The 27,005-nt window shown below is 53.0% G+C and overlaps 2 protein-coding genes across 12 annotated transcripts in view; one reads left to right on the forward strand and one right to left on the reverse strand.

Annotated features, from left to right (window-relative positions):
• RASSF5 (Ras association domain family member 5) overlaps nt 1-20,779 on the forward strand; it is a 71,286-nt gene extending 50,507 nt beyond the window's left edge. For 2 of the 3 annotated variants that reach the window (XM_036441645.2, XM_036441647.2), the window contains 4 exons: nt 15,141-15,251; nt 16,164-16,461; nt 17,036-17,151; nt 18,606-20,779. In XM_036441645.2, coding sequence (XP_036297538.1) covers nt 15,141-15,251; nt 16,164-16,461; nt 17,036-17,151; nt 18,606-18,758 — 678 coding nt within the window. In that variant the 3' untranslated portion in view covers nt 18,759-20,779. The remainder of the gene's footprint in view (nt 1-15,140; nt 15,252-16,163; nt 16,462-17,035; nt 17,152-18,605) is intronic. The other variant, XM_036441646.2, reaches the window with a different exon arrangement.
• Nucleotides 20,780-22,822: 2,043 nt separating this feature from the next.
• EIF2D (eukaryotic translation initiation factor 2D) overlaps nt 22,823-27,005 on the reverse strand; it is a 28,433-nt gene continuing 24,250 nt past the window's right edge. For 8 of the 9 annotated variants that reach the window (XM_045583064.1, XM_045583070.1, XM_045583066.1 and 5 more), the window contains 3 exons: nt 26,186-26,306; nt 24,458-24,632; nt 22,823-23,025 (listed from right to left, as the gene is read on the reverse strand). In XM_045583064.1, coding sequence (XP_045439020.1) covers nt 22,955-23,025; nt 24,458-24,632; nt 26,186-26,306 — 367 coding nt within the window. In that variant the 3' untranslated portion in view covers nt 22,823-22,954. The remainder of the gene's footprint in view (nt 23,026-24,457; nt 24,633-26,185; nt 26,307-27,005) is intronic. The other variant, XM_045583067.1, reaches the window with a different exon arrangement.

Genomic DNA, 27,005 nt, shown 5'->3' on the forward strand with positions numbered 1-27,005 from the left:
TTAAGCTCTGTAAGATGAGAACCTGTATCTCCTTCAGGTTCAAGGCAGCACCAAGTACCAGTTGCAAAAGCCGACACTGCATGCTTACATCCTGTATAATCAGGGTGGACTGACTGTTGCAACAAACAGCCCCTGGGTCTCAGTCGCTGAACAGAATCAAAGTCTATTTCTTTTTTAAGGCAAGTTGCATGGGCAGGTGGGGGCCCCAGTCACACGTGGGAGATTTTTGCTGGCCAGGTCTGGAAATGGTGTGCTTCTGACACCCCCGTGCCATTGGCCAGGACTCAGTCACATGACCACAGCCGGCCACAGAGAAGGTTGGGAAATGAAGTCTGTGAGCCCAGGTGGAGCAGGAAGCCGGTTGTGGTGAGCTTTTAGCCGTCTCTGCCACACACCCTCCCAGCACCTTCTCTGCCTTCGCTCAGGCAGCGCTGCTCTCACTTTCTTGGCGAGGGATGGAGGGAGGGAGGGGGGGAGAGAGCCAGAGAGGACATGGGAACAGGCCTCGCTGGTCCTTTCCTTCCAGACATGGCAGCTTCCTGGGGCCTCAGCTGGAGGCGCAGGGGGGTGTGAGTCACACCAGGTGCAGGGGGGCGGGGGCCATGCACAGTCTCTCTCTTGGACCTTGGACCTCTCCATCGGTCACGGAGGATGCACGGTGCCTGGAATGGGCCCTGTGTCCCCTCAGTGCCCTGGGAACTCCCTGAGGACAGGTGCTTTTCCTTACTTGGCACCTCTCTGGTCCCTGTAGCATCTGAAGCTTCAGGCTGGGATCTTCGTTGTAATTACTCTTTGGGTCACTTTTTGAAAATGGAGGTTCAGGGGCCCCAACCAGACTTCCTGGCTCCTGAATCTTTGGAGCTAGGACCCTAACATCTGCTAAAAAAAAAAAAAAAATATATATATATATATATATATATATATATATATATATATATATATATGTATGTATATATAATCGATTTTTACAGAGAGGAAGGGAGGGATAGAGAGTTAGAAACATCGATGAGAAACATAGATCAGCTGCCTCCTGCACACTCCCTACTGGGGATGTGCTCGCAACCAAGGTACATGCCCTTGACCGGAATTGAACCTGGGACCCTTCATTCCACAGGCTGACGCTCTATCCACTGAGCCAAACCAGTTAGGGCCACATCTGCTTTTTTAAGTACTCTCCTCAGGTGACCCCCCTATACTGACGTCCAGGAGCTATGTGCCTGGCCCCATCTTCTTCCTGAATTGAGACACACACACACACCCCCACTTGGCAAGCGAGCAGGCCCGCCTTCCCAGCTCCTCCTGGGCTGGCAGGGGATCCAGGTGCTGACCTCCCAGTGCTGTAAGGGGGCGCTTCCCTAGGGTGGCGTCAGGAGGAGGACCTGGATGGCTAAGACAGGCCTCTCTTCAGGACCCCCTGGACTTGCCCAAGACACCCTCCCTGCTGTGTTTTCTCAGATCCCCCTTTCCTCACATTAGTCCCGACTCCGCTGGCTTTTCCTTCCAAAGCAACTCCAGGTGCAGCTTCGGCACCTGCAGCACCCACCCGCCTGTGCAGCTGAGAGAAGGAGAACGCTCAGAGGCTGACAGCAAGCCCAGAATCCCAGCTCCTAGTCTGCACTGGCAGGGGGTACTCTGCATCCAGCCTCCAGCCCGAGAGCTTGATGGGCTGGCTCCTCTGGGCCCTGCCTGGGTGCCCGGGAGCCCAGGTTCTCCTCTACCTTCTGCTCCACACTGGCCAGGAGCCCACACCTGTGCGCTCTCCTTTTCCAGATGCCTCCCTCTTCAGAGAAGAGCCTGGGGACCCAGCCTGGCTCGGAGTATCCTCTGGGTGTCCCCAGAGGACCTGATGCGTTTGCTGTGGGGCCAGGAGGGAAAGGGGAGCTATGGTGGTGGGAAACGTCGGTCTGGAATCAGAGCCCATGGCTTCTGTCTGCCTCTGCTCATTGTCCAACCTCAGAGCACACGCTCTTTCCACCGCACACGGGCATCTTGCGTGAGACCGAGTCGCATCTCAGGTCGCCCATCTCAAACCCCGGTGACCTATCGTCAGAAGCTGTTTTTCTCACTCAGCCAGTTTCCTGTGCTGGTCTCGGGGAATCTGGGTCACCACACTCCATTCTCGTCATTTCGCCCCCTCCAGTTCGCGAGTCCCCCCACCATCCTCCTCACCTCCTGGCTCTCCCCTGGTGTGAAGAGTGGTGTGGGACTGTCCCCTCCGCCCTGCTGTGAGGGACGATGGGAGCCGGGTCTGCAGGGGAGTGCGAGGTGGGGCCCCACATTGGAGAGGCGGTAGCGTGTTCACTCTTCAGTCACACGTGGCTGGGCACGTGAGGGTTTGTGTGGAGCATGTGGGAGCTGGGGGGTTGGGGTGTTTAAAGGGCGCTTCTGGTTGTAACTGGAATGCCCCCTTCTTTGCTCCCCAAATACCACACCGTTCTCTCCTCGCCCCCGTTTGGATGGTTGTGATTTTCTGGACGAGGAACCCTGCCCGGTTCGTCTGTGTGTCCCTGGCTCGTGGCAGGTGCTCGCTGCGCGTGGCTGAAGGAGGAGAGGGTTCGGGCCCCTCTCTCAGTCACAGGAGCCTAAGAGGTGGCCGCCCCGGAGGATACTCGGGCGGTGCTTCAGGGCCAGGTCTGTGAACGCTGATCCCAGGGCTGTTTGTGTGCAAGGGAAGCTTGTGAAGCTTCTGGATGTGGAATCGATGGGTTTTTCCAGTCACTCCAAAGAAAAAATCTCACTGAGCGAGCAGAAAAGGCAAGGAGGACAGCTTTCCAAACACGCTCGGCCCCTCCGCCCCATCTGTGATTGCTCAGCTGTTTGCCCTGGAGGAGGAGGCCAGGCAGGGCCGGGTCCCTAAGCAACCAGGCTGGCACCTGCTGGCAGGAGTTGGCGTGGTCCCTCCTCTAGCAGGGCCCCCCGGGGGCTGGGAGAGAGGGGCCCTGCGAGCGTGGGAGAGCTTCCTGGGACAGGCTTCCGCGGTCTGCCTTCCAGACACGGGAGGGGCGGGTGGAGGGGGAGGCACCAGCACACTCCGCCCGCATCTGGCTTACTTTCCCAGGTTAGTTCTGAGCAAGGGGAGACCCCGTTTGGCGGTCCCTGTAGATGGAGGCTTCTCAGTGGGCCCAGCTAGAGTGGGCAGGGGCATATGCTGACGTCAGTGAGCCCAACTCTGGCCTGGAACCCCGAGCCTTCACTCCGTGTGACCTCACGAAGCATGCTCGCCCGGCGAGGCCTTCCTTTCTCCTCCCATAAAATGGGAGGCCAAAACCGGTTTGGCTCAGTGGATAGAGCATCGGTCTGTGGACTGAAAGGTCCCAGGTTTGATTCCGGTCAACAGCATATACCTTGGTTGCGGGCACATCCCCAGTGGGGAGTGTGCAAGAGGCAGCTGATTGATGTTTCTCTCTCATCGATGTTTCTAACTCTCTATCCCTCTCCTTTCTTCTCTGTAAAAAATCAATAAAATATATTTTAAAAAAGTGGGAGGACTCACCCCTCCAGGGGAGAATGGGTGCCAAAGGAGGGCCCCACATTTGGTGGTGAGAACCCACGGAGAACTCCGGGCCTTAGAAAACAAAGGCCGTTTGGGGAAATGGACGTGGTCGTTGAGTTTGACATGGGATGTGGCATTCTTGTTGGGGTGTGGAGGTGTAAGGCTCTGTTCCCAGGACAGAGGCAGGGCAGGAGCGAGGGGTCTGCTGGGAACGGGCTAGGATATGTAACAATATTTGCTGCTTCCTGGGCCGTGTCAGGCCCCGTTCTGTGTGCTCTGCGTGTACATACTCACCACGCAGGGAATTTGGAGGTGGAGAGCTGCATGTGAAGCGAAGGCCCGGTTCCCAGCATGCCCGGTTCCCCCATGCCCAGGATCCCATTTCCTCCCCGCCTGAGGCTCAGAAGGAGGTGAGGTGCTGTGTCCACGGTCACACGGGAGTGTGGGCAGATCCAGGATCTGGGCCCAGAGGTCTGACACCACAGCTCCTAGCCCCGAAGCTGTCTGCCTCTCCGATGGCACTTTCCAGACTGTCCAAGCAGTCAGAGCCCGCTGTGAGGCCCAAAGGTGCCGCCCCCTGCCAGCCCCTGTCAGCAGGGGTCAGTGAGGGTGGTGCACTCTGGAGGACCATTTAGGAGAGAGGGGAAGTCAAACATCCCCGAGCCTGTATGACACAGGGAGAGCTACCTGGTAACCAACAGAGACATGTTTCGGTATCAGACACGAACCCCAAGCACCAGCGCGGGGCTGGGTTACCGGGCAGGCAGCACAGCGGCGAGAGGGCAAGTGTGGGCTGGCAAAGAGCCTCCGGCACTGGCACCGAGCACCGTCCCAGCCCTCAGCGGTAAGCGCAGGCCAAGGCCTCCAGGCAGCGGAGCCAAGGAGGACTGCACTCCCTCCTGCACGGCAGGCAGGCTGGTGTCCTGGCCGACCCACCCCTCCTAGCAAGTGAGGGCAGTGCGGGCATGCTGGGAACCGGGCATGCTGGGAACCGAGCATGCTGGGACTAGGCATGCTGGGAACCTGGCATGCTGAGACTGGGCCCCATGTACAGCTCTCTGCCTCCAAATTCCCCGCATGGTGTCTGGTGCTGGTCCCCATCCTGCAGGAGCTCCAGCCAACTGGATCCTGCTGGTGGTGGGAGAGCGGCTTTTGTGGTCACGGCTCCCTGTCCCGCCCAGGACCGGGCCCACAGACCACAGGAGCTGCACTCCCAGAGCCCCCCTCTCTCGTGGCCCAGTGATGCTGCTGTGCTTGGGTTTCACTCGACAGCTCTCAGCACTCAGGGTTCTGCGGGAACCTGGACTGGAAGCATTCCCATGCAGGGAAGCCCACCTTGTGAGGGTGAGGGAGCGATTTGGGGCTGTCTCCTTCAGGAAGCCCACCTTGTGAGGGTGAGGGAACGATTTGGGGGTGTTTCCTTCAGGAAGCCCACCTTGTCAGGATGAGGGAGCGATTTGGGGTTGTCTCCTTCAGGAAGCCCACCTTGTGAGGGTGAGGGAGCGATTTGGGGACAGGGCGATGGGTAGCTCTGACAGTCTCAGCTCAGTGACTGGGAGAGCATCCCCCCAAGTCTTCCTTTTGCTGTTGCATCCATTTCTCTGGAGGAGGATGAGCTCGGAAGCCTGGCGTAGCTCCGTGGCCATGGCTAGCTGGGACAGGGTCGAGGGAGAGCACTGAAGCGGTTGAGAGTCCCCGCTAGGTGAGCCCCCTCAGGACTCGAGGTGCCTCAGATGTAGGCGACGGGACTAGTTCATCTCGAGGCCCCTCCAGATCTCGGAGCTCGGGCTCCTTGTCTCCGGGCTGCCCTCGGGAGAGTTGTCTGGGCGGCGCCAGCAGCTCCTCCAAGCTGGGTTCCTGAGCATCCAGCCACTGCCAGTGCCCGGGGAAGAGCCTGCTTCTGAGGCCTGGGGGTGATGGGGCAGCTTGCTTAGAAGTGGGGTTGGCCCCTCCCTTGGTTAGACTATAGAAAGTAACGGAAGCTCCCCGCTTCATGGGAACCAGATGAAACCAGCTGGTGTTAAGGCCTCCGGGTTCCTTTGACCTTGGAATCCTCCCTTGTTATGGTAACACTCACATAGCGAGGGGTGGATGTCAACAAAACAACACAATTAGAAAACGGACAAAGGGCTTGAAGAGACGTTTCTCCATCGCTTCCAGCGTCTGGAAGTGTGCTGTCTGTGGCGTTAAGTGCACTCCCATTGCTGTGCAGCCATCACCAGAACCCTGTGGCTCCATTGCCAGAACTTTTTCATCTTCCCCAACTGAAATTCTGTACCCATTAGACAATAACTCCCTATTGCCCACCTCTCCAGAGCCCCCCACGACCACTGCCCTGCTTTGTGTCTCTCTGAAGCTGATTACTATAGAACCTCTGATAAGCGGAGTCTTAAAGCATTTGTCTTTTGGTGACTTGCTTCATTTCACTGAAGACTCTGTTGGATGCAGATGTCGCATTTTGTTTGTTCATTCACCGTCCATCCAGGGCTTCTTCCACCTTTTGGCTCCGGCAGATACGGCTGCTCTGAACATGAGTGTGTGCGTATTGGCTTGAATGTTTGCTTTCCTTTCTTTTGGGTAGATGGATACCCAGCAGTGGACTTGCCAGAGCACATCGTACTTCTTGTTTAATTTTTTTTTTTTTTTTTTTTTGAGGAATCGCCATGCTCTTTTCCACAGCAGCTGTTCCCTTTTCCATTTCCATCAGCAACGCATACGGGTTTCAGTTTCTCTGCGTCCTCACCAGCGCTGGTTCCTGGTGTTTTTAATAGTAGCCACCTGGCCGGGTGGAAGGTGGTATCTTCTCAGGGTGGTTTTGATTTGCATTTTCACAGGGACTCGTGAGGCTGAGCATTTGTTCCCGTGCTTATTGGCCATTGGGATGTCTTTGGAGAAATGTCTCTCCAAACCCTTTGTCCGTTTTCTAACTGTGTTGTGTTGTTGATTTCCACCCCTCACTGTGTCATTTCGGGGGTTATGTGACATTGTGACTGTGAAGCCCAGAGCGATGCCTGGCCAAGGTGATGTTTATTATGATGAGAAGGTACTCGGAGCGGGAACCTAAGTCCCTGCAGCTCCGAAGCCGTAGGACTCGCCCAGCCTTCCCTGGTCCTGACTCTCCCCAGGCTACCTGCTCTGCTTCTAGACTGAGACGGGCCCCTAAATGAGTGGGGACACTCCTGGCGCGTTCACTGAGATCACATGCGTACCCCGGAGCTGGCCTGGGCTGCCCCGAAAGCCGCTGGGCCTGTGCACCATCCATGTATGTCCTCCCTCCTCAGATAACCTTGGGCTCCTGAGGACAGGGGCCACCCTGACAGTTTCATGTCCCTTTCATATCCTCCACCCATAGGCAACTCAGTAAGTGTTGATGGACTTTCAGCATTCGCCATCTGCTGTGCAGTTTTGTCTTTGGGGATTTCTGTCTCTTTCCAGTTTATCAAATACCCGCCTTGATTTTCCCAGATTTCTTCTGTATTCCCCTCAAAGCAGTCAAATTCCACACGTTCTGCTGGACGGATGGCTCCATGCTGAAGCCTTTCCTTCCAGCCTCTGTTGGGAATAGCCTATTGGAGGGCAGTGTTCTGGAAGTTCTAGCCCTCCTCTCTCTTTCTGGGACCTTGGACCATTCAGAGAGGGAATGGGAGCCACCGCGTCACTGCCAAGGTGCCTGGGAACGCCATCCGGGCACCAGCCCCTCGGGGCCTGGGAGGGGCCCACGATGAGGCTACTCGGGCTTCCGCTTTCCCATCTGGTCCAGCACACCCCAGAGGGACCGATGGGCCTTGAATGTGGTCTGGGGCCTGGAGCAAGGCATCCCAACCAGCCCGGACAGCTGGGTGTCGGCCCTGTCCGTTGGGGGTTCGGGTGTGCGGGCTCAGCCCCGCCGTTGGGCTGCAGGACAGCGTAGAGGTGTCGGCAGACGGCCATTCTCACGCCTGGAGCTCGCCTCCCCGGCACAGGCCTGAGGGTTGTGAGAATTGCTGCTGACGGATGTGCTAAGAGCCAAGAAAAGAGGAAATGTGGCAAAGGCTCATGGCCAATGGCTTCCGGGGTAGTTCTTGTTTTGCTTTCTCGAACCCTACGAGTTCAGAAGGTGCAGACCTACTTGAGCTGGGCTCAGGGGGGGTCTTGCCGTCGGGCAGAGGAGGCACGTAGGGAGTCCTGAGACAGGCCGAGCAGCAGAGGTTGGAGCCGGTCTGGGTACTGCTCCAGACCAGTTAGCACTGCTGTTCGGACGAGCCCCCCGCGGCCCTCCCAGAGGCCCGGCCCCACACCCTGTTCTCTGAAATGGAAGAGGAAGCAGTGATGAAAGAAGCCACCCTATCTTGTATGTAAAATCTTAGAGCTGCCAAGGGACACGGCTCTGCTGGTCTCACTTCATGATTTCACGGATGAGGAAACCGAGGCCCTGAGAGGGGAAGTGGCGTGGCTCCCCAGAGGTCACAGGTCATTTGATGGTCTGGCATTTGTTGTCACCAGGAAACTGCCAGGAGCTGAGCCACAGGCCGGCGTCCAGCCCAAGCCCTTGCAGCCCACCCCTTCTGAGCATCTGCCTCTTAGGGTGTGGGCTGGGGGGAGGTGCTCCTGGGCTTACCGGGCGCCCATTGCTGAGCTCTGGGCTGGGAACCACCGGGCTGCTCCGCCTTCTCCCTGCCACCCGGCCACAGGCATTTATCTGCCACCTTGGGGGTGCGCCCAGTGTCAGCCAGGCCCCGCAGGGGGTACAAAAGAAACAGAGTCATCAGACATCCTGTCTTTTTCCCTCAGGGAGCATCTAATTGGGAAGGTAGTATGAGCACATGTGAAACAATAATTGAACAATAAAAGGCAGCCTGTCATTAGGTGTTGCATGTAGCCGTGCAGGCTGAGGTCCTGGCAGGAGTGGGTTTGACCTGTGCAAGCCGCTGCAGAGGCCCATGGCACGTGGCAGTTTGCAGCTTCGCAACAACAGGCATCTGAGGCTTTGGAGCTGGTGTTTGGGAGTGAGCCCCGGAGCCGGTGAGGGGGCTCAGAGGTCCACCCACACCCCTCCCTCAGCCAGCCTGTTGCCTCCTCATTGGAGAAGGCAGGAGAGTCAGCGGGACTCCAAGGAAGCGATAAAGCCTTTGTCCGCCTGTGGAAAGCGTCCATCAGGTGAGAGTGATGGTACAGAAGGCCCGTCAGCTGAAGGCGTGAGGAAATACACAGGATGCAGGACTGGGCAGAAGTATGACTCAGGAAAAAGGCAGGGACCAGATCAAACCTGCTCCCCTGTCTCCATCGGGGAATTAAAATGTCAGGGGTCTAGTATTCTAGGAGAAGGGAGAATGAGGAGGGGCCGTGGAATCTCAGGGGAAACCAAGCGGAGACGCTGGAGCTAGTGCAGATGGGGGCTCAGTGTTCTGGGGCAGGAGGAACTGCACAAACAGCCGTGTCCAGCAGAGAGGCAAACTGCTGCCCAGGGGCCAGAGTCTATGAATAAAGTTTTATTGAGACACACTTGCCTTATGGCTGCTTTGTGCTGCAATGGCAGGGTTGAATAGCTACAACAAAGACGATCTGTCCTGAAAGTCTGAAATATATATTATCTGGCTCCAAACAGAAAATGTCCGCCCACCACTAGCGTAGAGAAAGGCGTGAGCAGACTCCCCGGCACTGGCATTGCAGAAGCAGCGCCCATCGGGGTCGGACTGCATGTGCCTGGGGAGATGGTAACAACACGAGCCTTGGGATGGGCTTGATCTTTCCCCAAACACTTTTCTATTCATCATCTCATTTTGTTTCACTCTTGCAATAAAGGATGTCACCCCAATATGTAGAGGAAGCAGCTGAGCCTCAAAGAGATTATCTGACTCTCAAGATCACTTGGTAATGAGAATGAGCACCCCTACATCCTGCAGGTGTCCCCTGAGCCTCTACGCTGTGCCAAGGTGGAACAGGCTCTGGAGTGCCAGGTGGGCAAGACAGGCACGGGTTCTTCTCCCACAGAGCTCAGTCCAAGTTGAAGTCCAAGGCTCACGGTGCTGTGATTCCTCGGGGAAAGTTGGACCCTTTCTTTCCTGTAGCCAGTGGGGGACAATTGAGGTATCCTTTTTTTTAATTCTCATCTGAGGATATTTCCCCCATTGATATTTTTAGAGAGTGGAGGGGAGGGAGGAGGAGGAGGAGAGAGAGTGAAACATCGATGTTAGAGGCACACATTGATTGGTTGCCTCCTGCATGCGCCCCAACTGGGCCTGGGATAGAACCAACAACCCGAAGTGCATGCCCTTAACAGGGAATTGAACACACGTACCTTCGGTCTGCCGGTCTATGCTCTAGCCACTGAGAAAAACTGTCTAGGGCCGTGGTCGGCAAACTGCAGCTCGCCAGCCACATGCTGCTTTGGCCCCTCGAGTGTGGCTCTTCCACAAAATACCACGGCCTGGGTGAATCTGTTTTGAAGAAGTGGCATTAGAAAAGGTTTAAGTTTAAAAAATTTGGCTCTTCAAAGAAATTTCAATCGTTGTACTGTTGATATTTGGCTCTGTTGTCTCATGAATCTGCCGACCACTGGTAGGGCATTGAAGTTTCCTGGGCAAGTAATGGAAGAAATGGAAGAGAAGAAATGGGAGAATGGTGTAAGTCATTAAGGAGCTTCAGTCTAGTTGGGAAGAATAACCAAGATGGACTGTGTACTTGGAGGTTATTATCAATAGTTGCCTGTTTAAGTGCCAGGTGCTATAGAGTTAGCTTTAGATGTAGGTTTGCTTTAACCTTGCTGGGGCTCTGTTTCCGAGTCTGTGAAGTAGGCATGATAATGGTATGTTTCTCATAAACTGGTGGCGAGTAGAACAGTGCCTGGCACATAGTTAGCCAGCAAGTAACAATGAGGATGATCATCGTCATCATTCAGGACTGGGGCGATCAGAGGAAGGGACTAGACAGAAATGAGGTTTGTGTGCTTTAGGTCAAGAAAAGATGGGATGAATGCTCATCTGATTGTTTCACCCTCAGGGTGGGACACAGTCTCCTCCGCCAACTCCCTACCACTGGCCCCTCGTTGTCAGAGCTCCTGGGCTGCCCTGTGTGTACCTGGGGATACTAAAAGCCAAAGGATTCACTCAGCGCCTCTTCTCCTCAGATCGTTGCTTAGATTACATCATCAGCCGGTGTTTATCTTTTTCTTAAGGAAAAATTCAGCTTAAGGGAAATCTGCTTGGAGGTAGGCCCCAGACTGCCAGGGGATGGTGCTTTGTATATTGTTGTTAAGGATATTTTAATAGGAAATGTTGAGGATTGTTCTCTTAGCAGGCATCTCTGCTCTGACCCGTGACACCCAGCCTTTTCAGGCATCTGCACCCCAATATCCTTGAGAGCAAAGAGAGGACATAGCCCTTTCTGTGGCTCAGGACACCTCCCACCCCCAATGCCCTGGATGTGCCAAGGGCATGGGGAGCAGCTAAACCATCAGCTACCAATGCCAGGGCTTAATCAGAGCAGACAGATTCCATGCCAGATGCACTGAGATAGGTAAACCCCTCAAGGAGAGATGCCCATGGACCACAACCAGTATTAGTTAAATCATAAGAGTGACTTTCCTGTTCTGTCTTCATCGTGGGCCACCCCAGGAGACAAACTCCATCTCCCTGGTGCCTACCTTTGTGCCATGGACAGAGACAAATCTTTCACTCTGAGCACTGGAGAATCTGGCAGGTGAAGAGATTGGGGTCTTTGCCTTATCCTCTGAAGATTATTATTATTTTTTTAATTAAATTTTTATTTCAGAAAGGGAGAGAGAAAAACATCAATGATGAGAGGGAATCATTGATCAGCTGCCTTCCGCACCCCCCCCCACTGGGGACTGAGCCTGCAACCCAGGCTGATGCCCTGACTGGGAATCGAACCGTGGCCTCCTGGTTCATAGGTCAATGCTCAACCACTGAGCCCAGCAAGATTACCATATGACTGATCTGTTCACACAGCAGATGCTTGGGCAGTGGGTGTCTGTGGGCCTCTGCAGCGGGATGGGGACCCCTGAGGTCTGTAAATACCAGTTGTTCTCAAACAGCCCTGCACATTAGGGTACCTGGGAGACTCCAAACTCCCAGTGCCCAGGGTGCACCACGGACCAATGAAATGTCCCAGATGGAGCACAGGCACTGAGTGTCTGACAACCCCCCCAGGATTGCATGTGCTACCGCGTTTAAGCATCACCGGTCTAGATTCTGTGCCAGCCCAGGATGGGAGAGGATTGGCGGGCCCCTGTGGCTGCTGGCTGATTGGCTGGCCTATTTTGGGAGGTGACTCATTCGGTCCGTGGGTCAGACCTTGTCTGCCGGATCTGGCGCGGGCCGCAGCCAGCCCAGCCTGCGGCTGACATCCCAGGGTGTGAGATTTTGGGTGTTGGCCACGCAGGGCTCCTGGCATTCCCCGATGGGTGGTGGGGTCTGGACGGCTGTCTTCTGCGTCAGTGCCAGAGGGGGTGCCTGCGGCACCACCGCGTCACTCCCCCAGGTTTGCGGTGGGAACAGCTTAGAAGAGATGGGTTATCTGCTGAGGGAAAGGGAACAGGAAGAAGCCCTGGGTTGGGGCAGTCCTGACCGTGGCTGCATTCAAAACCAGGCCTGGAACACGGTCTGTGGAAGGGGGGGGGGACACAGATGCCCTTTCTAGTAGTTTGGTTGGAAACTATGAGAGATCTCCCAGAGCGTCTAGAGTTTTCTTTCCATCCATTAACTCTTTTAAATAGATGGATATGAGAAGGCCATTCACTCTGAGCAGCAGCCTGCGTGCTGCAGAGCCGGACGGAACGCAGACTAGTAACAGGACCCGGGTCCTTGGACTGGAAGCTCCCAGCGGGCAGGCCAGGTCTCAGAGTGGCGCCCAGGGAAGGGGGGAGCAGCTCCGTTTTGAGGTCCCTGGATGAATGAATCAATAGCAAATGAAGAGGCTCAAGCAGAAAGGAGGTGTCCTGGGTGGTTCCCCTTGGCTGGTCTTCTTTGGACTCAAGGTCCAGCAGGTAAAGATGGGTCCTCCATCCTGGCGGCTGAAGAGATGAGAAGCTCTTCTTACCGTCCTCTCAGGAGCCGGCTGTGGGCTGAACCTCTGGCCTGATCCACGGGTCCAGTGCTCCCTGGGTGAGCCTCTCACAGGCCAATTGATGGGCCTTCGTGTAGCAGCTGCGCCTCCAGCCATGTGGCGTGGAACCTCCATTGGAGGGCCGGGGGCCGGGGGCGGGGGAAGGGGCAGCCCCTTCAGCGGAAGAGGCTGTCCTAGGCGGCCACGTGGTGATGGAGACGGACATGGCTTCAGCCTCAGGTGGGCTTGGTTCTAGGCCCTACTCAGCCCCTCACTAGCAGGGGGACCTAAGACACTCAGGCACGTTCTTCGCCTCCCCGAGCCTCGGTTTTGTAATCTGTAAGACAATAGTAAGATGTGTATGTAGTGGGAGTCCGGGCATGTGAAAGCGCGTGGCACAGTGCTGTTCTCAAGATCCCCGAGGAAGAGGGAAGGGGGAGGACAGGCCGAGGGAAGAGGCCCTCGCCGACAAGGGCTGTCCACTCACCTCCGCGCGGAGGGTGGGGGGCCACGCCGGCGCTCCTTGGCAGCCGCCGAGCTTGGCGTGTTATGGGCTCCGAGGGACTGGAAAGTGAGAGGAGGAAGTGATGGATGCTGCTGAGGGTGACGTGTCTCCCACAGGACAGCTGGCTGAGGGAGGGGGCAGGTCCGGCTCTGCTGTGGGTGCCCGTGGTGTTCACGGGGTGATGACGTGTCCCCGGGGTGGTGATGTGGTGGTAGAGGGCTGTGAATTCCCCAGCCAAACCCGACGCCCACGGCACGGTGTTGGGTGGTGTTAGGGAGGCAGCCCAGAGATCACCTGTCTCCCTCGGCCTCTTTTCTCTTTGGCCAAAAGAGAGCCCTGACCCTCCCTGAATTGGGTAGATTTCTGAGATCAGGCAAATTCTGGGTGGGTTTTGACCAACCAATCTCCTTAGTCATTTGTTCCCCCAAATTATGGCTCCTCCTGCACTCCCAGCCACACTCAGACTAGGAGGAAACACTGGGAAGGTGGTTGACAATGAACTTGAGAGAAATCCAGGAGGTTGACTGAGGGACCCTTTCCACAGTGTGAAGAACACTGACCTCCATACCTCAGCTCCGTCTGCCCTTTACCTTCCTGGGGGTGGGTGAGAGGGGAGAAGTCATGACGTCACGGGGAGAGCACAACAGAACAGACCTGGCTTTCCTTCCAGTTCTGCACACACTGACTGTGGCTTTAGGCAAGTTGCTAACCTCTTGCTCTCCGCAGTCCACCTGTAAAATGGGCAGTACACTGTCTCGCAGAGTTTTGGTTCATGAGGATTAAGTGAGGCAATGCATGCCGAGTGCAGGCACAGAGCAGGTGCTGAGTGAATGCTGGGCGTCCTTCCGCCCCAGCAAAGGAGGTTTATCCCCTCAATTTATCAGAGGGCTACAGCCCCGGCCCCCACCACTGCCCTCATTCATTGACAACTGCACACGTACTTGCTACAACATGGGGCCTGAGCGCATGTCCCCGCGCCCTCGGGCCCTGAGCCTGGGAGATTTGCTGTCATTGGGTCTGCACATGCTGCATCCGTGCACATTCAGGTCTCTCCACCTCCACTGTTACTTCCCCGAGGAGATGGAGCGTGCTTGCATTTCTTTGCATTGTCCATAGCATCTAACAGCATCTTTTCCATAGCAACCCTTCATCAGCGAAAGAGCTCTGCTGATTCTCGGAGTTCAAAGTCAATGCCTGTGGGACGGGCACTTTCACATTGTTCTTACAACAAGCCCAAGGGAGAGGTATTGCGCCCATTTCACAGATGAGGAGACTGAAGCTGAGGGAGATTGAAGTTACTTCCCCAGGGATGGTGGGTGTGGTGATGGCACAGCTGGGATTTGGCCCGTTTCTACCCTAAATCCATGCTTTTTTTTTTTTTTTTTTTTTTTTTTTTTTTGGTAAAAAAACTGGCTGAGTTTTAATTAGTTTCAACCCTTAAAAAGTGAATCAGTCGAAACTGGTTTGGCTCAGCAGATAGAGCATCGGTCTGTGGACTGAAAGGTCCCAGGTTCGATTACAGTCAAGGGCATGTGCGTTGGTTGCTGGCACATCCCGAGTAGGGTGTGTGGAGGAGGCAGCTGGTCGATGTTTCTCTCTCATTGATGTTTCTAACTCTCTATCCCTCTCCCTTTCTCTCTGTAAAAAATCAATAAAATATATATTTAAAAATACATATTTTAAAAAAAAGTGAATCAGTCAGAGGGCAAGGGAGTGATTTTCAGTACTTCTCTCATAAACTCATATTTCAGATTCTTCTTTGGAGTAAAACAGGCTCTTCACTGCTTACAAAGTTGTGTCTGAGTTGCAGAAATTCCATGTTTTTTCCCGTATTCCCCATTCATTCTTGGCTGCCACAGTCAGACAGACAGCATGGGGACCCATTTTTCTTGTATCTGCTGTGGACACCTGAGCAGCAGACAGTAACGGCTCCAGGTCTAGCAGATAGATGGTCCCGCCATCCATTGTCTCTGTGTGGGGCTGCTGCTCGCTTCCGCTGGGTCAGAGGCCTTGCGGGGAGCGGGGGGAGGGAGAGACGTGGCCTTCCCCTTTGAGTCCTGAGACCCACGTACACCACCCTCACCGCTGTGTCTGTTCCAGAATGTCTGCAAACCCGTGGAGGAGCTGCGGCGCCCGCCCACGCTGCAGGAGATCAAGCAGCAGATCGCCAGCTACAACAGCCGCGAGAAGAACTGCCTGGGCATGAAGCTGGTGAGCGGGCCCGCCCACCCATGCCCCCAGGCCTCTCCACACCCTCCTCCCATCTTGCTCCTCTGCAAACCCTCTGGATTCTGGGGCTCCCCCCTTGGCGTCTCCTTCCTTCTGGCCTCTGGAGGCCTCGGGGGCTGTGGAAGACAGCCTAGGCTGCCAGGGCCCTGTACTTTAGAGAAACAGGATGGGCTTTAGAGTAAGACACAGATCCCATCTCTGGGTCTTCCCTTGTCCACTTGGGAGACTTTAACTTCTCCGAGTTTTACGGTAAAAGGGAGATACACAGTGACTGAGGGCCTGGCTCGGCTTGGGCCTCAGGAAGCCCTGGACAAGGGGTGTTTGCAGCCCCTGTTGGTTGCACGGGTACATCCTGTGTCTGGGAAAGCTTCCTTGGATTGGGCAGAGCTTGGGCGTAGAGGTGGTGGGGTGCCCACTTTGTGCCAGGCTCAGAAAGGCCATCTTCAGTGGGGAGGGGAGGAGAAAGTGGCAGAACCCTGCCCCCTGCTGGAGGCTGGCGGCAACTGGTTCTTTGGGGCTTCAACCAAATGAAACCCCAGGAAACCCAGTCACAGATGGGCCTGGGTTTGTCTTACAGGCTGTGGGTTTTAGAAAGAGGCCACTCAGACCCTGCCTCTTAGAGGGGGGACTTGTCTAAGGCAATCAGCATCTGACTGGTGGCAGATTTGGGGCAGGCAGCTCTGGGGACAAGCTACAGCTGCCCCAAATATGCTTCCTGATAGCTACATACTGTGGGCCTTCTTGGGACCCAGTGGGCACCCCTAGGTTAAAGTAGACAGGAAGGAACTCAGGGAGACATGTGAGAGTTGCCCGGGGCAGTGGCAAGGACCGTGTGTAAGGCAGACCCTCCCTGACCCCATCTGTCCTTCCCCCACCCACCCCCCTCACGGGCAGAGTGAAGACGGCACCTACACGGGTTTCATCAAAGTGCATTTGAAACTGCGGCGGCCGGTGACGGTGCCCGCTGGCATCCGGCCCCAGTCCATCTACGACGCCATCAAGGAAGTGAACCTGGCGGCCACCACGGACAAGCGGACGTCCTTCTACCTGCCGCTCGATGCCATCAAGCAGCTGCACATCAGCAGCACCACCACGGTCAGCGAGGTCATCCAGGGGCTGCTCAAGAAGTTCATGGTCGTGGACAATCCCCAGAAGTTTGCACTTTTCAAGCGGATACACAAGGACGGGCAAGGTATGAGAGCGAGAGGAAACCTTCCTAACTGTCTGTGTCCCCACCCGCGGGAGCTGGGGGAGGTGTGGCCCTCGCCGGCAGACACCGCTGTGAGGCCAGGCCGTCCGTGTGCAGCAGGTCTGTGGGCCACACATGCTGGGCCGGGAGCGGGCTGCAGCTCACGCCCTCCCTGCGCCCCTCGCTCCATGTGTGACTCAGGAAGCCCACACCCGGGCTCCCACCTCCTAATCTGGAACGAGTGGGAACCCGCCCCACCGCTCCTAATCTTTTGGGAGATGACGTGAATGGAAACATGCTTCCCCCTCACAGAGATGAAAGGTTACTCCCTGTGTATTCTTGTTGTTTTAATTGATTTCATAGAGGGAGAGGTAGAAACATCAATGATGAGAGAGCTGCCTCCACGCCCCCCTACTGGAGGTCGAGCACTCCCCGAATATTCTTGTCAGGTTCATTCTATGGTTGAAAGGACCACTCCATCCGTTATCAGCACCGTTCTGTCCAGCCCCCCACCCCAGCAGGGCCCGCCCCTCTCCCAGCCCGGCTCCAGCCCCCCTCTCGTTTGCTCGGTTCTCAGTGCTGTTCCAGAAGCTCTCCGTGGCCGACTGCCCCCTCTACCTGCGCTTGCTGGCTGGGCCCGACACGGACGTTCTCAGCTTTGTGCTCAAGGAGAACGAGACTGGCGAGGTGGAGGTAAGGATAGGCCCTCTGCAGCTGCACAGACGCAGACCGCAGACGCAGGGCACTGTGGGTGGCGCAGGGGTGTGTCCTCACTGCCCGGCACAGGTGCGGCAGGGAAATGGCTGGAGGAGTGGAGCTGGGGCGAGTGTGGGCCCAGGTCCAGGGTGTAAGCCAGGTTGGCAACGAGTCTGGGCCTGTGTCTGGCAAGGTCTGTGGAAAGAGGATTTCGTGTGCTTCATTTCTGAGAGCTCAGGTGGAGGGGCACTGGAACTCCTTGGGTAAGCCCGGGTGGTTTCGCTCCAGCGTGCCCTGAGGCCCAGAAGCACCAGAGAGAGATGTTTGAGCCTTTTGTCTCTCCCTGGTTCTTAAACATTGACCGCGCTCGCCCTAGAGGAGTCTGGTGGTGTAAAACGGGCGGAACCCAGACAGATGCCCCAGCCGCCTGGGACGCTGGGAAGGCGGAGACTGTGACGGAGAGCAGGGGAGTCTCTCGGTGTTTGTCACTCGGTGCTCAGTGGAGGCCTCAGGCTTGGCAGAGCAGTATTGGGGTCACTTTGGAGATGTGGGGGATCTAGGCAAGTGGGGCTCTGTCCCTTCTCCCCACTTCACCCAGGCAGATCTGATTGTTTGGGAAAGTATTCCACTGGAAAGGCCGGAGCATGGCTGGCCCAGGGGACAGCTAGTGGGCCTGGGGTTACCAAGGCCTGGGCTCTGCTTCTGGCTATGCCGCCTCAAGTTCTGTGATCGTGGTTACTGTGCCTTCCCTGAGTGGACTTGTTTTTTCATCTCTGCAGTGTGGGGATGAGACCAGATAAACCTCACCACTCCTATGTGCTCCAAGAATTTAGGAGTCCAAACCCCTGGCCCCCCAGGGGCCTCAGCTCCTAGGTCAGCCTGAAAGGCCAGGCCATCGGGGCAGGCCTGGGCCAGCGAAGCTCTGCAGAGCTTTGCGGGTTATGTTCTCTCATTATCTGCTCTGCCAGCAGATGAGGAAACAGGCTGAGAAGGGCGGGGGCTGGAGGTGAGGGTGGTGAGGAGCTCAAGGTCACAGGGTGATTTAGGCTGAAATTCAGCCTCCTGAGCCCAAGTCCAGCTCTCCTCCAAATCCTGAGGGTCTGCATGTGGGGAGCCTCCTGTCATCCCACAGACAGACGGAGCAGACCAGCCGGGGGCCTGGGTGGTCCCAGCATCACTGTTAAGATCTCAACTGCTACAGAGAACATTTAAGATTACTGACTAATAATATTAAAAACCGGCTCATAGATAACCTCTTGCTGGTGATACATGAGGACTTGAAAACGTGTTGCTACTATGACACGGGAAAGCCAGGCTTTGCTCACTGCACCTGCCTGTTCAATAGCGGACCGTGCGCAGCTGTGAGCCTGAGCAGCAGGGCCCCTCGGGTCAGGTGACTTCTAACCCGTCTCCTATTCGTTCTCTCCCTGCTTCTCCCTCTCGCTTCACAGTGGGATGCCTTTTCCATCCCCGAGCTCCAGAACTTCCTAACGATCCTGGAAAAAGAAGAGCAGGACAAAATCGAACAAGTGCAGAAGAAGTATGACAAGTTTAGGCAGAAACTGGAGGAGGCCTTGAGAGAGTCCCAAGGCCAACCTGGCTAACCGGTCCCGCCTCCTCACTCCCAGTGCCCACGGATTTATTTTTATTATTAACTATTATTTTGCAACAGACACTTTTTCTCAGGACATCTCTGGCGGATGCGTGTGCCCATCAGCAGTCCCAGATGTGGCACAGTCTGATGGACACTTGTGTGCATGGGGCTGAGTCCTGCCCACCGCCAGGCAGCACCCGTCTGCACCTGCCAAGTGGCACTTGTGCAAAGAGCAGCTGGCGTCCTCCCTGCGAGCCTTTCACAAACCAAATAGTTGCCTCCTTTATTTCTCCTTTATGTGCCACCCACGGGATCTTATTTATGAGTTAAAAGCTGTAGTGTCTTCCTTTGGCAGGTCTGAGCTAAGCTCCTGAAAGCAGGAGGATGCTCATAAAAGGACTGGCTCGCACTGGCCCCCGGCGCCCAGGTCAGAAGTGCCAGGGCTGAGGCTGGCTCAGATTTCTGGGGAAGCTGCAGACTAGCCCTGGCCCTCATTGCCGGAGTCTGTGCACATGTGAGCCCAAAGGTGAAGGCGTACATCTGCGTGTGTGTGTGTGTAGTGCTTCGCTGTGTTGTCGTCAACAACTGTTTGTTCTTCAGTTACAACTGTATTTAATACTGCCATCATCCTCGTGTTTCCACCAAGGAAACCAGCTACTCGCCATTTTAGAAGTCTCCTGCTAGCACGGAAATCGGGCAGCCAGAGGAAGCCAAAGAGCTTGTGGAGAAACGTGTCCAAGTGTCTCCAGCTTTCCACCAGCGAGGGAATGGGGTGGGCCTAGCTGCCGTGGTCCTGGGCCTCCTGCACAGCCTCGCCAGTATGGGGGTATGGAATCGGGGTGCTGCCAGAGGAGCTGCCTCGATTTCAGAGGGGAACTTCCCACCCAGCCAGTGGCACTGCGCTCAGCAAGCGTGGGGCTGGCCTCCCGCTGACCTCAGTGCCTTTTTGTTTCCAGAGAGACGTGAGCAGGGAGTTTGTTTGAAGCTTTGCTGCTGGCTTGTTCCTGCCAGGAAGTGGGCCACAGCGGTGTGGGAGACAAGGCCCGGGAGCCCTCCCTTTTTGTGTCAGAGGTCAGGGGTCAGGGTCAAGCCTTCTTCCCATCCAAGTTCCTGGGCTTTGATTCCCGGAGTAAGAGATGTCAAGCTACATTGACAGGGCGGATCAGATTCCTGACTCTCACTTGTACTGGCTCCTTGTTTCAGCCCAAACTTTAAAGTACACTAGCCACACAGTGCAAGCAAGTACTAGCCGGATGCAGACACTCCAGTGCGAGGGAGAAAGCAGGGCAGCTTTTTCAGTCGGTCTCTGAGAGACCTTTCTTCGATGTCCTCTGCCTTCCCAGGACTCCCTGGGGTTGGTTCAAGCCCAGGTTCCTTTGTGCAGCCTTGCTGAGTCCACACTGCCCTGACCCCAGAAGGAATGCTGACCCTTCATCGTACCAGCTGTGCTAGTCTGCAGAGCTGCAGAAGCGAGGCAGGCTGGCAGCTTGGGATTTTAACCACGAACGCTCTGGTCTGCCATCTCACACTCAGCCTTAGCACTCCCCACCCCACCCCCAAGCCTCTCCTGCTGTGTAGTTCAGGGCGCGGTCCAGTCCTTTCCCTTCACGCTGCATGTCTCTACCACGGATAGAAGGCACGGCTCCTGCTGCAACGCTGTGAATGCTGCTGAGAACCTCCTGACGGGGGTGGCTACTTTATTTTTGAGAAAGAAGAAAACGAAACTCATGTACATGTATACCATAAAGGCTTTGTATATAAAGCTATGTATGAAGAGAGGGATGTTTATGAAATAAGAACGTTATGGGAAAACGCAAAACTTTATCTGAAGCAGTTAGCCCAGGACCCAGGGTCCGAGCCTCCAAAACCAGGATGGACCAAATATCCCCTCCCTCCCCGGAGGGCGTGACTGCTGGTAGTGCCTTCTATCCTCGTTACCCAGTGTGTTTGTTTTGAGGATATTTCCTCCTTAAATGCCTTTCCTATATGGGTTTCAAAAAAAAAAGTAATAAAAGTTAATTGCAAAAGTGATTCAGACTGAAGACCTCTTCCTTGAACTTGACCTTCTCATGAAACTTGGGAGCTGGAGGGCGGTGGGATCAGAGACGAGCACCCTCTTCTTGGCAGTGTCAGATTTTCTTTCGCCTGCGGACAGAGGCGTGAGGCTACTGTTCAAATCTTGAGGAAACTGCCCCAATCCATGGCCGGAGAGTGCTGCTAGGTGACCGGCTACTCGACATCCCCACAGAGCAGGGGAGGAAAGACACTGAGGGAGAAGAGACGGGCTTTCTGGAGCTGAGGAGGATTAAACTCCAGGACCAGCTACTGAGGTAAGCAAGGATTCTTCTACTTCTTTTTCCGCTTCCAGTTTATTTTTTATGATTCAAGTATAAGCAACACACGACGTATCGGTATGATGTACAACACAGTGATTGGACATTCTATACCTTTCAAAGCGATACCATCTGTAACCCAGCAAAGTCATTATGATACTGACTATAGTCCCTGTGCTGTATACTATATCCCCATGAATTATTTATTTTATAACTGGAAGTTTACTACTCGTTCTCCTTCACCTTTGTCATCCATCCCTCCACGCCCTCCCTTCAGGCAACCATTAGTTTATTCTCTGTATCTGAGTCTGTTTTTGTAGATTTCCCATAAATGTGAAATCCTACAGTATTTGTCTGACTTATTTAGCATGATGCCCTCTAGGTTCATCCATGTTGTCAGAAGTGGCAAGATTTTTACTCTTTTTTATGGCTAATGTTTCATTATCTGTGTTATGCCTTTATTCAGTTGTCTGTCAATGGTACCTAGCTTGCTTCCATGTCTTGGCTACTGTAAATAACGCTGCAATGAACACAGGGGTGCAGATATAGTTTTAAGTTAGCATTTCTGTTTTCTTCACACAAATACCCAGAAGTGGAATTGCTGGGTCATATGGTAATTCTACTTTGTTTTCTGAGGAACCTCCATATTGCTTTGCAGAGTGGCTGCACCAATCTGCATTCCCACCAGCAGGGCATGAGGGTTCCATTTTCTTTTTTCCTTTTTAAAATATATTTTTATTGATTTCAGAGAAGAAGAGAGAGAATTATTGATTAGCTGCCTCCTGCACATCCTACACTGGAAATCAAGCCTGCAACCTAGGCATGTGCCCTGACCGAATCAAACCAAGACCTCCTGGTTCATAGATTGACTTAACCACTGAGCAACACCAGCTGGGCATCTGTTTCTTTTAAAAAATGAGATGACAAAGAAAAAATTAAGTTGAAGTGTAGTTTTTTTGATGGTACAACCTAAAGAACCCTAAAGGGATTCAGCTCAGCCCTTCTCCCTCCAATTTTACAGGAGAGTTTCAGCCACAGAAGTGACTTCCATGAACTGAGCAGGGACCAAGGCAATGGATCTGGACATTCTTGCATTGAGTGTTCCATTGGGAATGCGACAAACACCTGGTAACCTCTCTTGGGAAAATGATCAGACAAAACCTGGTGTACTATTTCAGGGAGTTCGTGGCCCCTCTGAAAACCAGCTTCATTAGCAGGAGCCCGGTTAGGAAGTTTAGAAAGCATTTGCCTGATAAGCCTTCACGGCAAGGAAGCCATCACCTGGAGGCCGCATCAGTTTACCACTGCTAGTGGCAGTGCACTAACGCTGGGAAGAATCACTGGACGGAAACCCGCGTCCTAGAATTTAAATTTTGCTGTAATTCAGGGCCAGTCCTTGCCTCTTTTGCCTGGGTTGATGTCAAAACAGCAGGGTTCTGCTTTCTGTATGAATAATCCTTTGAGATGGGAAGCATTCTTTTGGGTGGGAGGTTAGTGAGATAGTAGGAATAGATGAGGATTCCTACAGAGCAAGAGGCTGTGGATTATTTGTCAGAGGGACTTCAAACTAACAAGGCCTGCACTCTGGTGGCCGCTTGGACTTGAGAACCAGGGAGGAACCCAAACCACTGAAGCCACATGAATGGAAAGGCACTTCAGCTTCTTCTGTTGGGTAAAATGGCTCCTGGCTTGAAAATTTAGTACATTTTAGCTAAGTGGAGGAAACAAGAGGGAAATCAGATTTAGATTAGAATAAAAATTTATTCTGGTAAAGAATTATATATTTTTTGTTTGCAAAAGCTGAAAATGCTCCTATGAGTGAGCAGCCCAGAACCTGGATTCCACAGGATTGACCGCATGAAGCAAGAGTCTGTCACTTCTTCTTGCCAGGCTTGGGAGCCTTTTCTAGGCCTTGGATGTGTTTCCGAGGAAGCTGATATTCTTCTACAATCCAAAACGCAGGAACTCGTCAGTGGGGGATGAACTCCCCCTCCTGCCCTCCCACAGCCCCTGCTCTGTCTCACAAGGTCCCTCCTTGGCCCCAGCCCCATGGGCTCCCCCCCCCTGCCCCCTGCACAGCTACCTCCTGGCCCTCTCATCACTTGGGTGCTCATTCCTGTTGACCATTTGTTCAAACCATTCCCACCATGGATCTGCTCTTCTGCACTGTTCAAACTCGGTCCTACAGAAGCCTTCTGGGATGAAGTGTTTTTCCTAGATGTGGAGGTATGTGTGAATTTCGGTAATTTTCACACTGATAGCTACTTGCTAAGTGTATTTCAGGCATTTAGAACCTTCTCATGAGATTGTGTGTTTTCCTCTGTATTTCTCTCAGCACCTCATACAGGGCTTATATAATTGAGCTTAAACAGGCTCAATTATAAAAGCTAACTGCTGATTACTGCCTTATCATAAAATAAATTTGCTTATTGAGCATTTACTACATGCCAGGCCCTGAGCATGAATAAAGGATGAAAGGGGCAAGGTCTTTGACTTAAGATGCTCAGCAGGAAGTTCTGACAAAAAAAAATTAGCCAAGCTGCAGACACTAACCAGAACTATAAATACAACTGGAAAGTGCTACATTAGCAATTTCTCAAACTCTTATTTTAGGAAGCAGAAAAAATGGAACAAGCTCTGAGACAGGCTTCCCGTGGCCCCTAAGCTGGCCAATGAGCCTTTAGGGCCAGGCAGAGTTGGCTGTGGGAGCCACGCCAGGTGAGTACCCAAGTGTGAATGTGCGCGGTGTGTCTGGGGCACAGCAGGAGGCCAGTGGCTGAGGCCTGGGAACTGCTGAAGGGCCTGCCTGTGGTGGGTCAGGCTGGGAGGGCCTTGTTTCTGAGCGCACTAAAGAGGCAAAAATAACTTTAGAGGAGAGTGATGTAATCACACTTGTTTTAGGAAACTGACTCAGGCAGAAATGCAGAAGGCAGTTTGAATTGAGGACAGACTGGAGGCTGTGTGACCCAGAGTTGGTCGAAAGAACTTGGCTCTACAGCAAGCATGTCAAACTCGCAGCCCACAAGTCTGACATGCTTGCTCTAGTCTGACAAGTTCAGAGCCCAGCTGCAGCAGTCAGTAGCTATCTCAGGGCCAGGCACTGACCCTCTCAGAGCCTCAGTTTCCCCATCTGCAAAACAGAACCAGTTCTGCAGCTTCATTACCATTAGAGAGGTCACACCTGCAAGTGCCTAGCAGTTTGGGTGCCAACAATGCTTATAAAAAGAGAAAGACTGGGAGAAAACTACTCCAAAGGATCTGTTGCATTAGCTCCACCTCTTGTTGGCTGGTAAAAACTGTATGGCCAAATACAGAGGATGGGAAGATTTTTGCCAAGTGAGATCAGTGTCTCTGCTTCTTCAGAGGGGATGCTCACCAAGCAACAGCCGGCCAAGGTGATGGACCTGGTTTCCCTGGATCTGGACCTGCAGGCTGTCCTTGGTCCCAGGGTCAGGAGTGACAGTGGTGCTAGCCTGGCATCGCTGCTGCAGTTTGGCAGCCACTGTGCACGGGTCCAGACCGTAGGCCTCCAAATTCCGGACCACAGTCACCTAAGGGAACAAAAGACTGATGATGGGTGCAGACACATACCCTCCCTCCTGCTAGCCGACTCAACACCCCCTATGTTCACCATTCTTACAACCATGGTGTCTTAATACCCAAATATTTTTTACTTCTAAATTGATTCTAGCACATTTAATATATATTAAATATTTAGTGGGATATTTTCTATCCCACATACATAATATATACCTTTTTAAAAAATGTGCTTATGGAGAATTTTAAGCATAAAGAAAAGCATAATAGCATGATGAACTCCCACATACCCATCACCAGTTTCAATAGTTATCATATCATAACCAACCTGATTCATCCACTACCCCCTTTATATTACTCTAAAGCAAATCCTCCCAGATATCAGATCACTTCATACACAAACATTTCAGTGTATACCTCCAAAACATAAGAGCTTTTTAATCATAAAGGCAAAATATCACACCTAAAAATAAACAATTTTAATACCAAGTATCTCATCAGTAACACATGCATTTTTCTATTTTTCATCAACTTCAAAAATGACATGTGACTTTGAGATGAAAAAGAAAAATATTAATACTTTTAAAAGTCACAATTCTCCCATTTCTTTAAAACACGTTCTCTCTCATTCATGACTGGAGATGGTATAGGACATTACTATCAGGAGAGGGCTGGGGACAGCTGCTTTCAGTAAAGACCGTAAAAGCTCCAAATAACCTATGTTTGCCAAGGGGCTCCAGCCCTAAGAGACTCTCAGAATCAACAAGACACTAGAAATCACATCTATTCCAACCTCTACCAAATGCATGAACAAGTGGCTGCCTAATCTATATTAACTGACTTCCAGAAAATAACTCCCTATTTTAGAAAACACCAAATTTCAATTTTGGGCAATTCTAATTATTAATATATAAAATGAGTGTTAATTATTAAATAACCTTATATACACACACACACACACACACACACACTCACACACTTATATTCCTTCGCTGATCCTCACGGTGCCTGATCAGGTAGGTATTATTCCCATCTTTTTGCATAAGGAAACTTAGGCTAAGAGACATTAACTTGTTCAAGGTCAAGCAGCGAAGCAAAGGCCACGTGTGAACCCAGGTCTCTAATCCCATGACCCTACACTAACAGGTTATCTTGAACCCAAGTTTGTCTGCTTGGGACTCCTGCCCAGCCATCCTGCTGTCTCCCTGAGGCACAATGTGCACACCTTTTCCCCAGGAATGCTTCCCAAGACTCTGTGGCCAAACACGGTCAGTTCCTTAGCAATTCTTTGCAAGTTACTTTCACTGAGCAAGACCCAAGAGATAACTGAATTAATAAAAGTTGGAAGCCTATAAAGACAAAAAATCTTATTTACCTCTGGAACCAGGCTCTGGCCAGTTTCCTGGCACAAAATCCTAGAGGTCAGCGAGTGAGAGGTCAGCTTTACCTGCTTTATATGGAGCCCAGCCCAGTCACACAAACATGGGTATTTCATAAATAGCCTTTGTGGTATTTGAGGCCAACCACATTAGAGACCATTTTCAAACATTGTCTTTTTTAAAATTACCTTTTTATTGCAAGCTCTCTGTGCTAGGGTGATGTCAATGGGGCAGATTTTGCCTTTCTTTACAATGGGCTCTTGTCCGGGAAAGGTCACTTGATAGGCAGGCTGCAATTTTTCCAAACATCTGAAACGGGAATCAATGAGCTGTGGGCTGACAGAGCCACCAGAAACCATTGCCTCATTCCCACCACCAGTGGTTTGCCCTTGGTTGCTCATGAATCATTCAAATCACCTACGGAGCTGCTCCCTGACCATTTAAATCAGAAACTAACCAAGTATATATGTATTTTAAAACTCGCCAGGTGCAGCCGAAGTTGAGACCCACTCATACTCAGGGAAGGGAACTTCAGTGACGTGAGCCCCGCCAACTGGCCTGGCCTTCAGAGAATTTGCCCAGGCTTCCTTATGGACTTACTACCTGTCTGAAAACTCCACCTTCCCCAGGCTGGCGAAGTGTCACATTTCCAACATGCTGCAATAGTGCACATGTTATAGAATGCCTTTACCACAAGGAATTTCTGCCTTTTATTTAGCCAGATTTTCTCTTTGCCATATATGGGTTTCAACAAATAGGGGTTTTTCTATCAAAGCCTAAAGTATTTACTGTCTGACCCTTAAGGGCCATGTGGCCTCTGTTGCAACCACTCGACTTGGCCATTGTGACACCAACAGCAGCCCGCAACAATAACATAAGTGAATGGGCGTGGCCGAGTCCCAACAAAACCTTGTTTGCAGATCTGACCCATGGCTGTAAGTCTGCAAACCATTGACAAATTATTTTCAGTTTTGGTTCTGTGAAAAGAAAGAGTGTAAAGAATAGTTC

The sequence above is a fragment of the Pipistrellus kuhlii genome, unplaced genomic scaffold, assembly GCF_014108245.1.
Source record: "Pipistrellus kuhlii isolate mPipKuh1 unplaced genomic scaffold, mPipKuh1.p scaffold_m20_p_18, whole genome shotgun sequence".
Classification (NCBI taxonomy): domain Eukaryota; kingdom Metazoa; phylum Chordata; class Mammalia; order Chiroptera; family Vespertilionidae; genus Pipistrellus; species Pipistrellus kuhlii.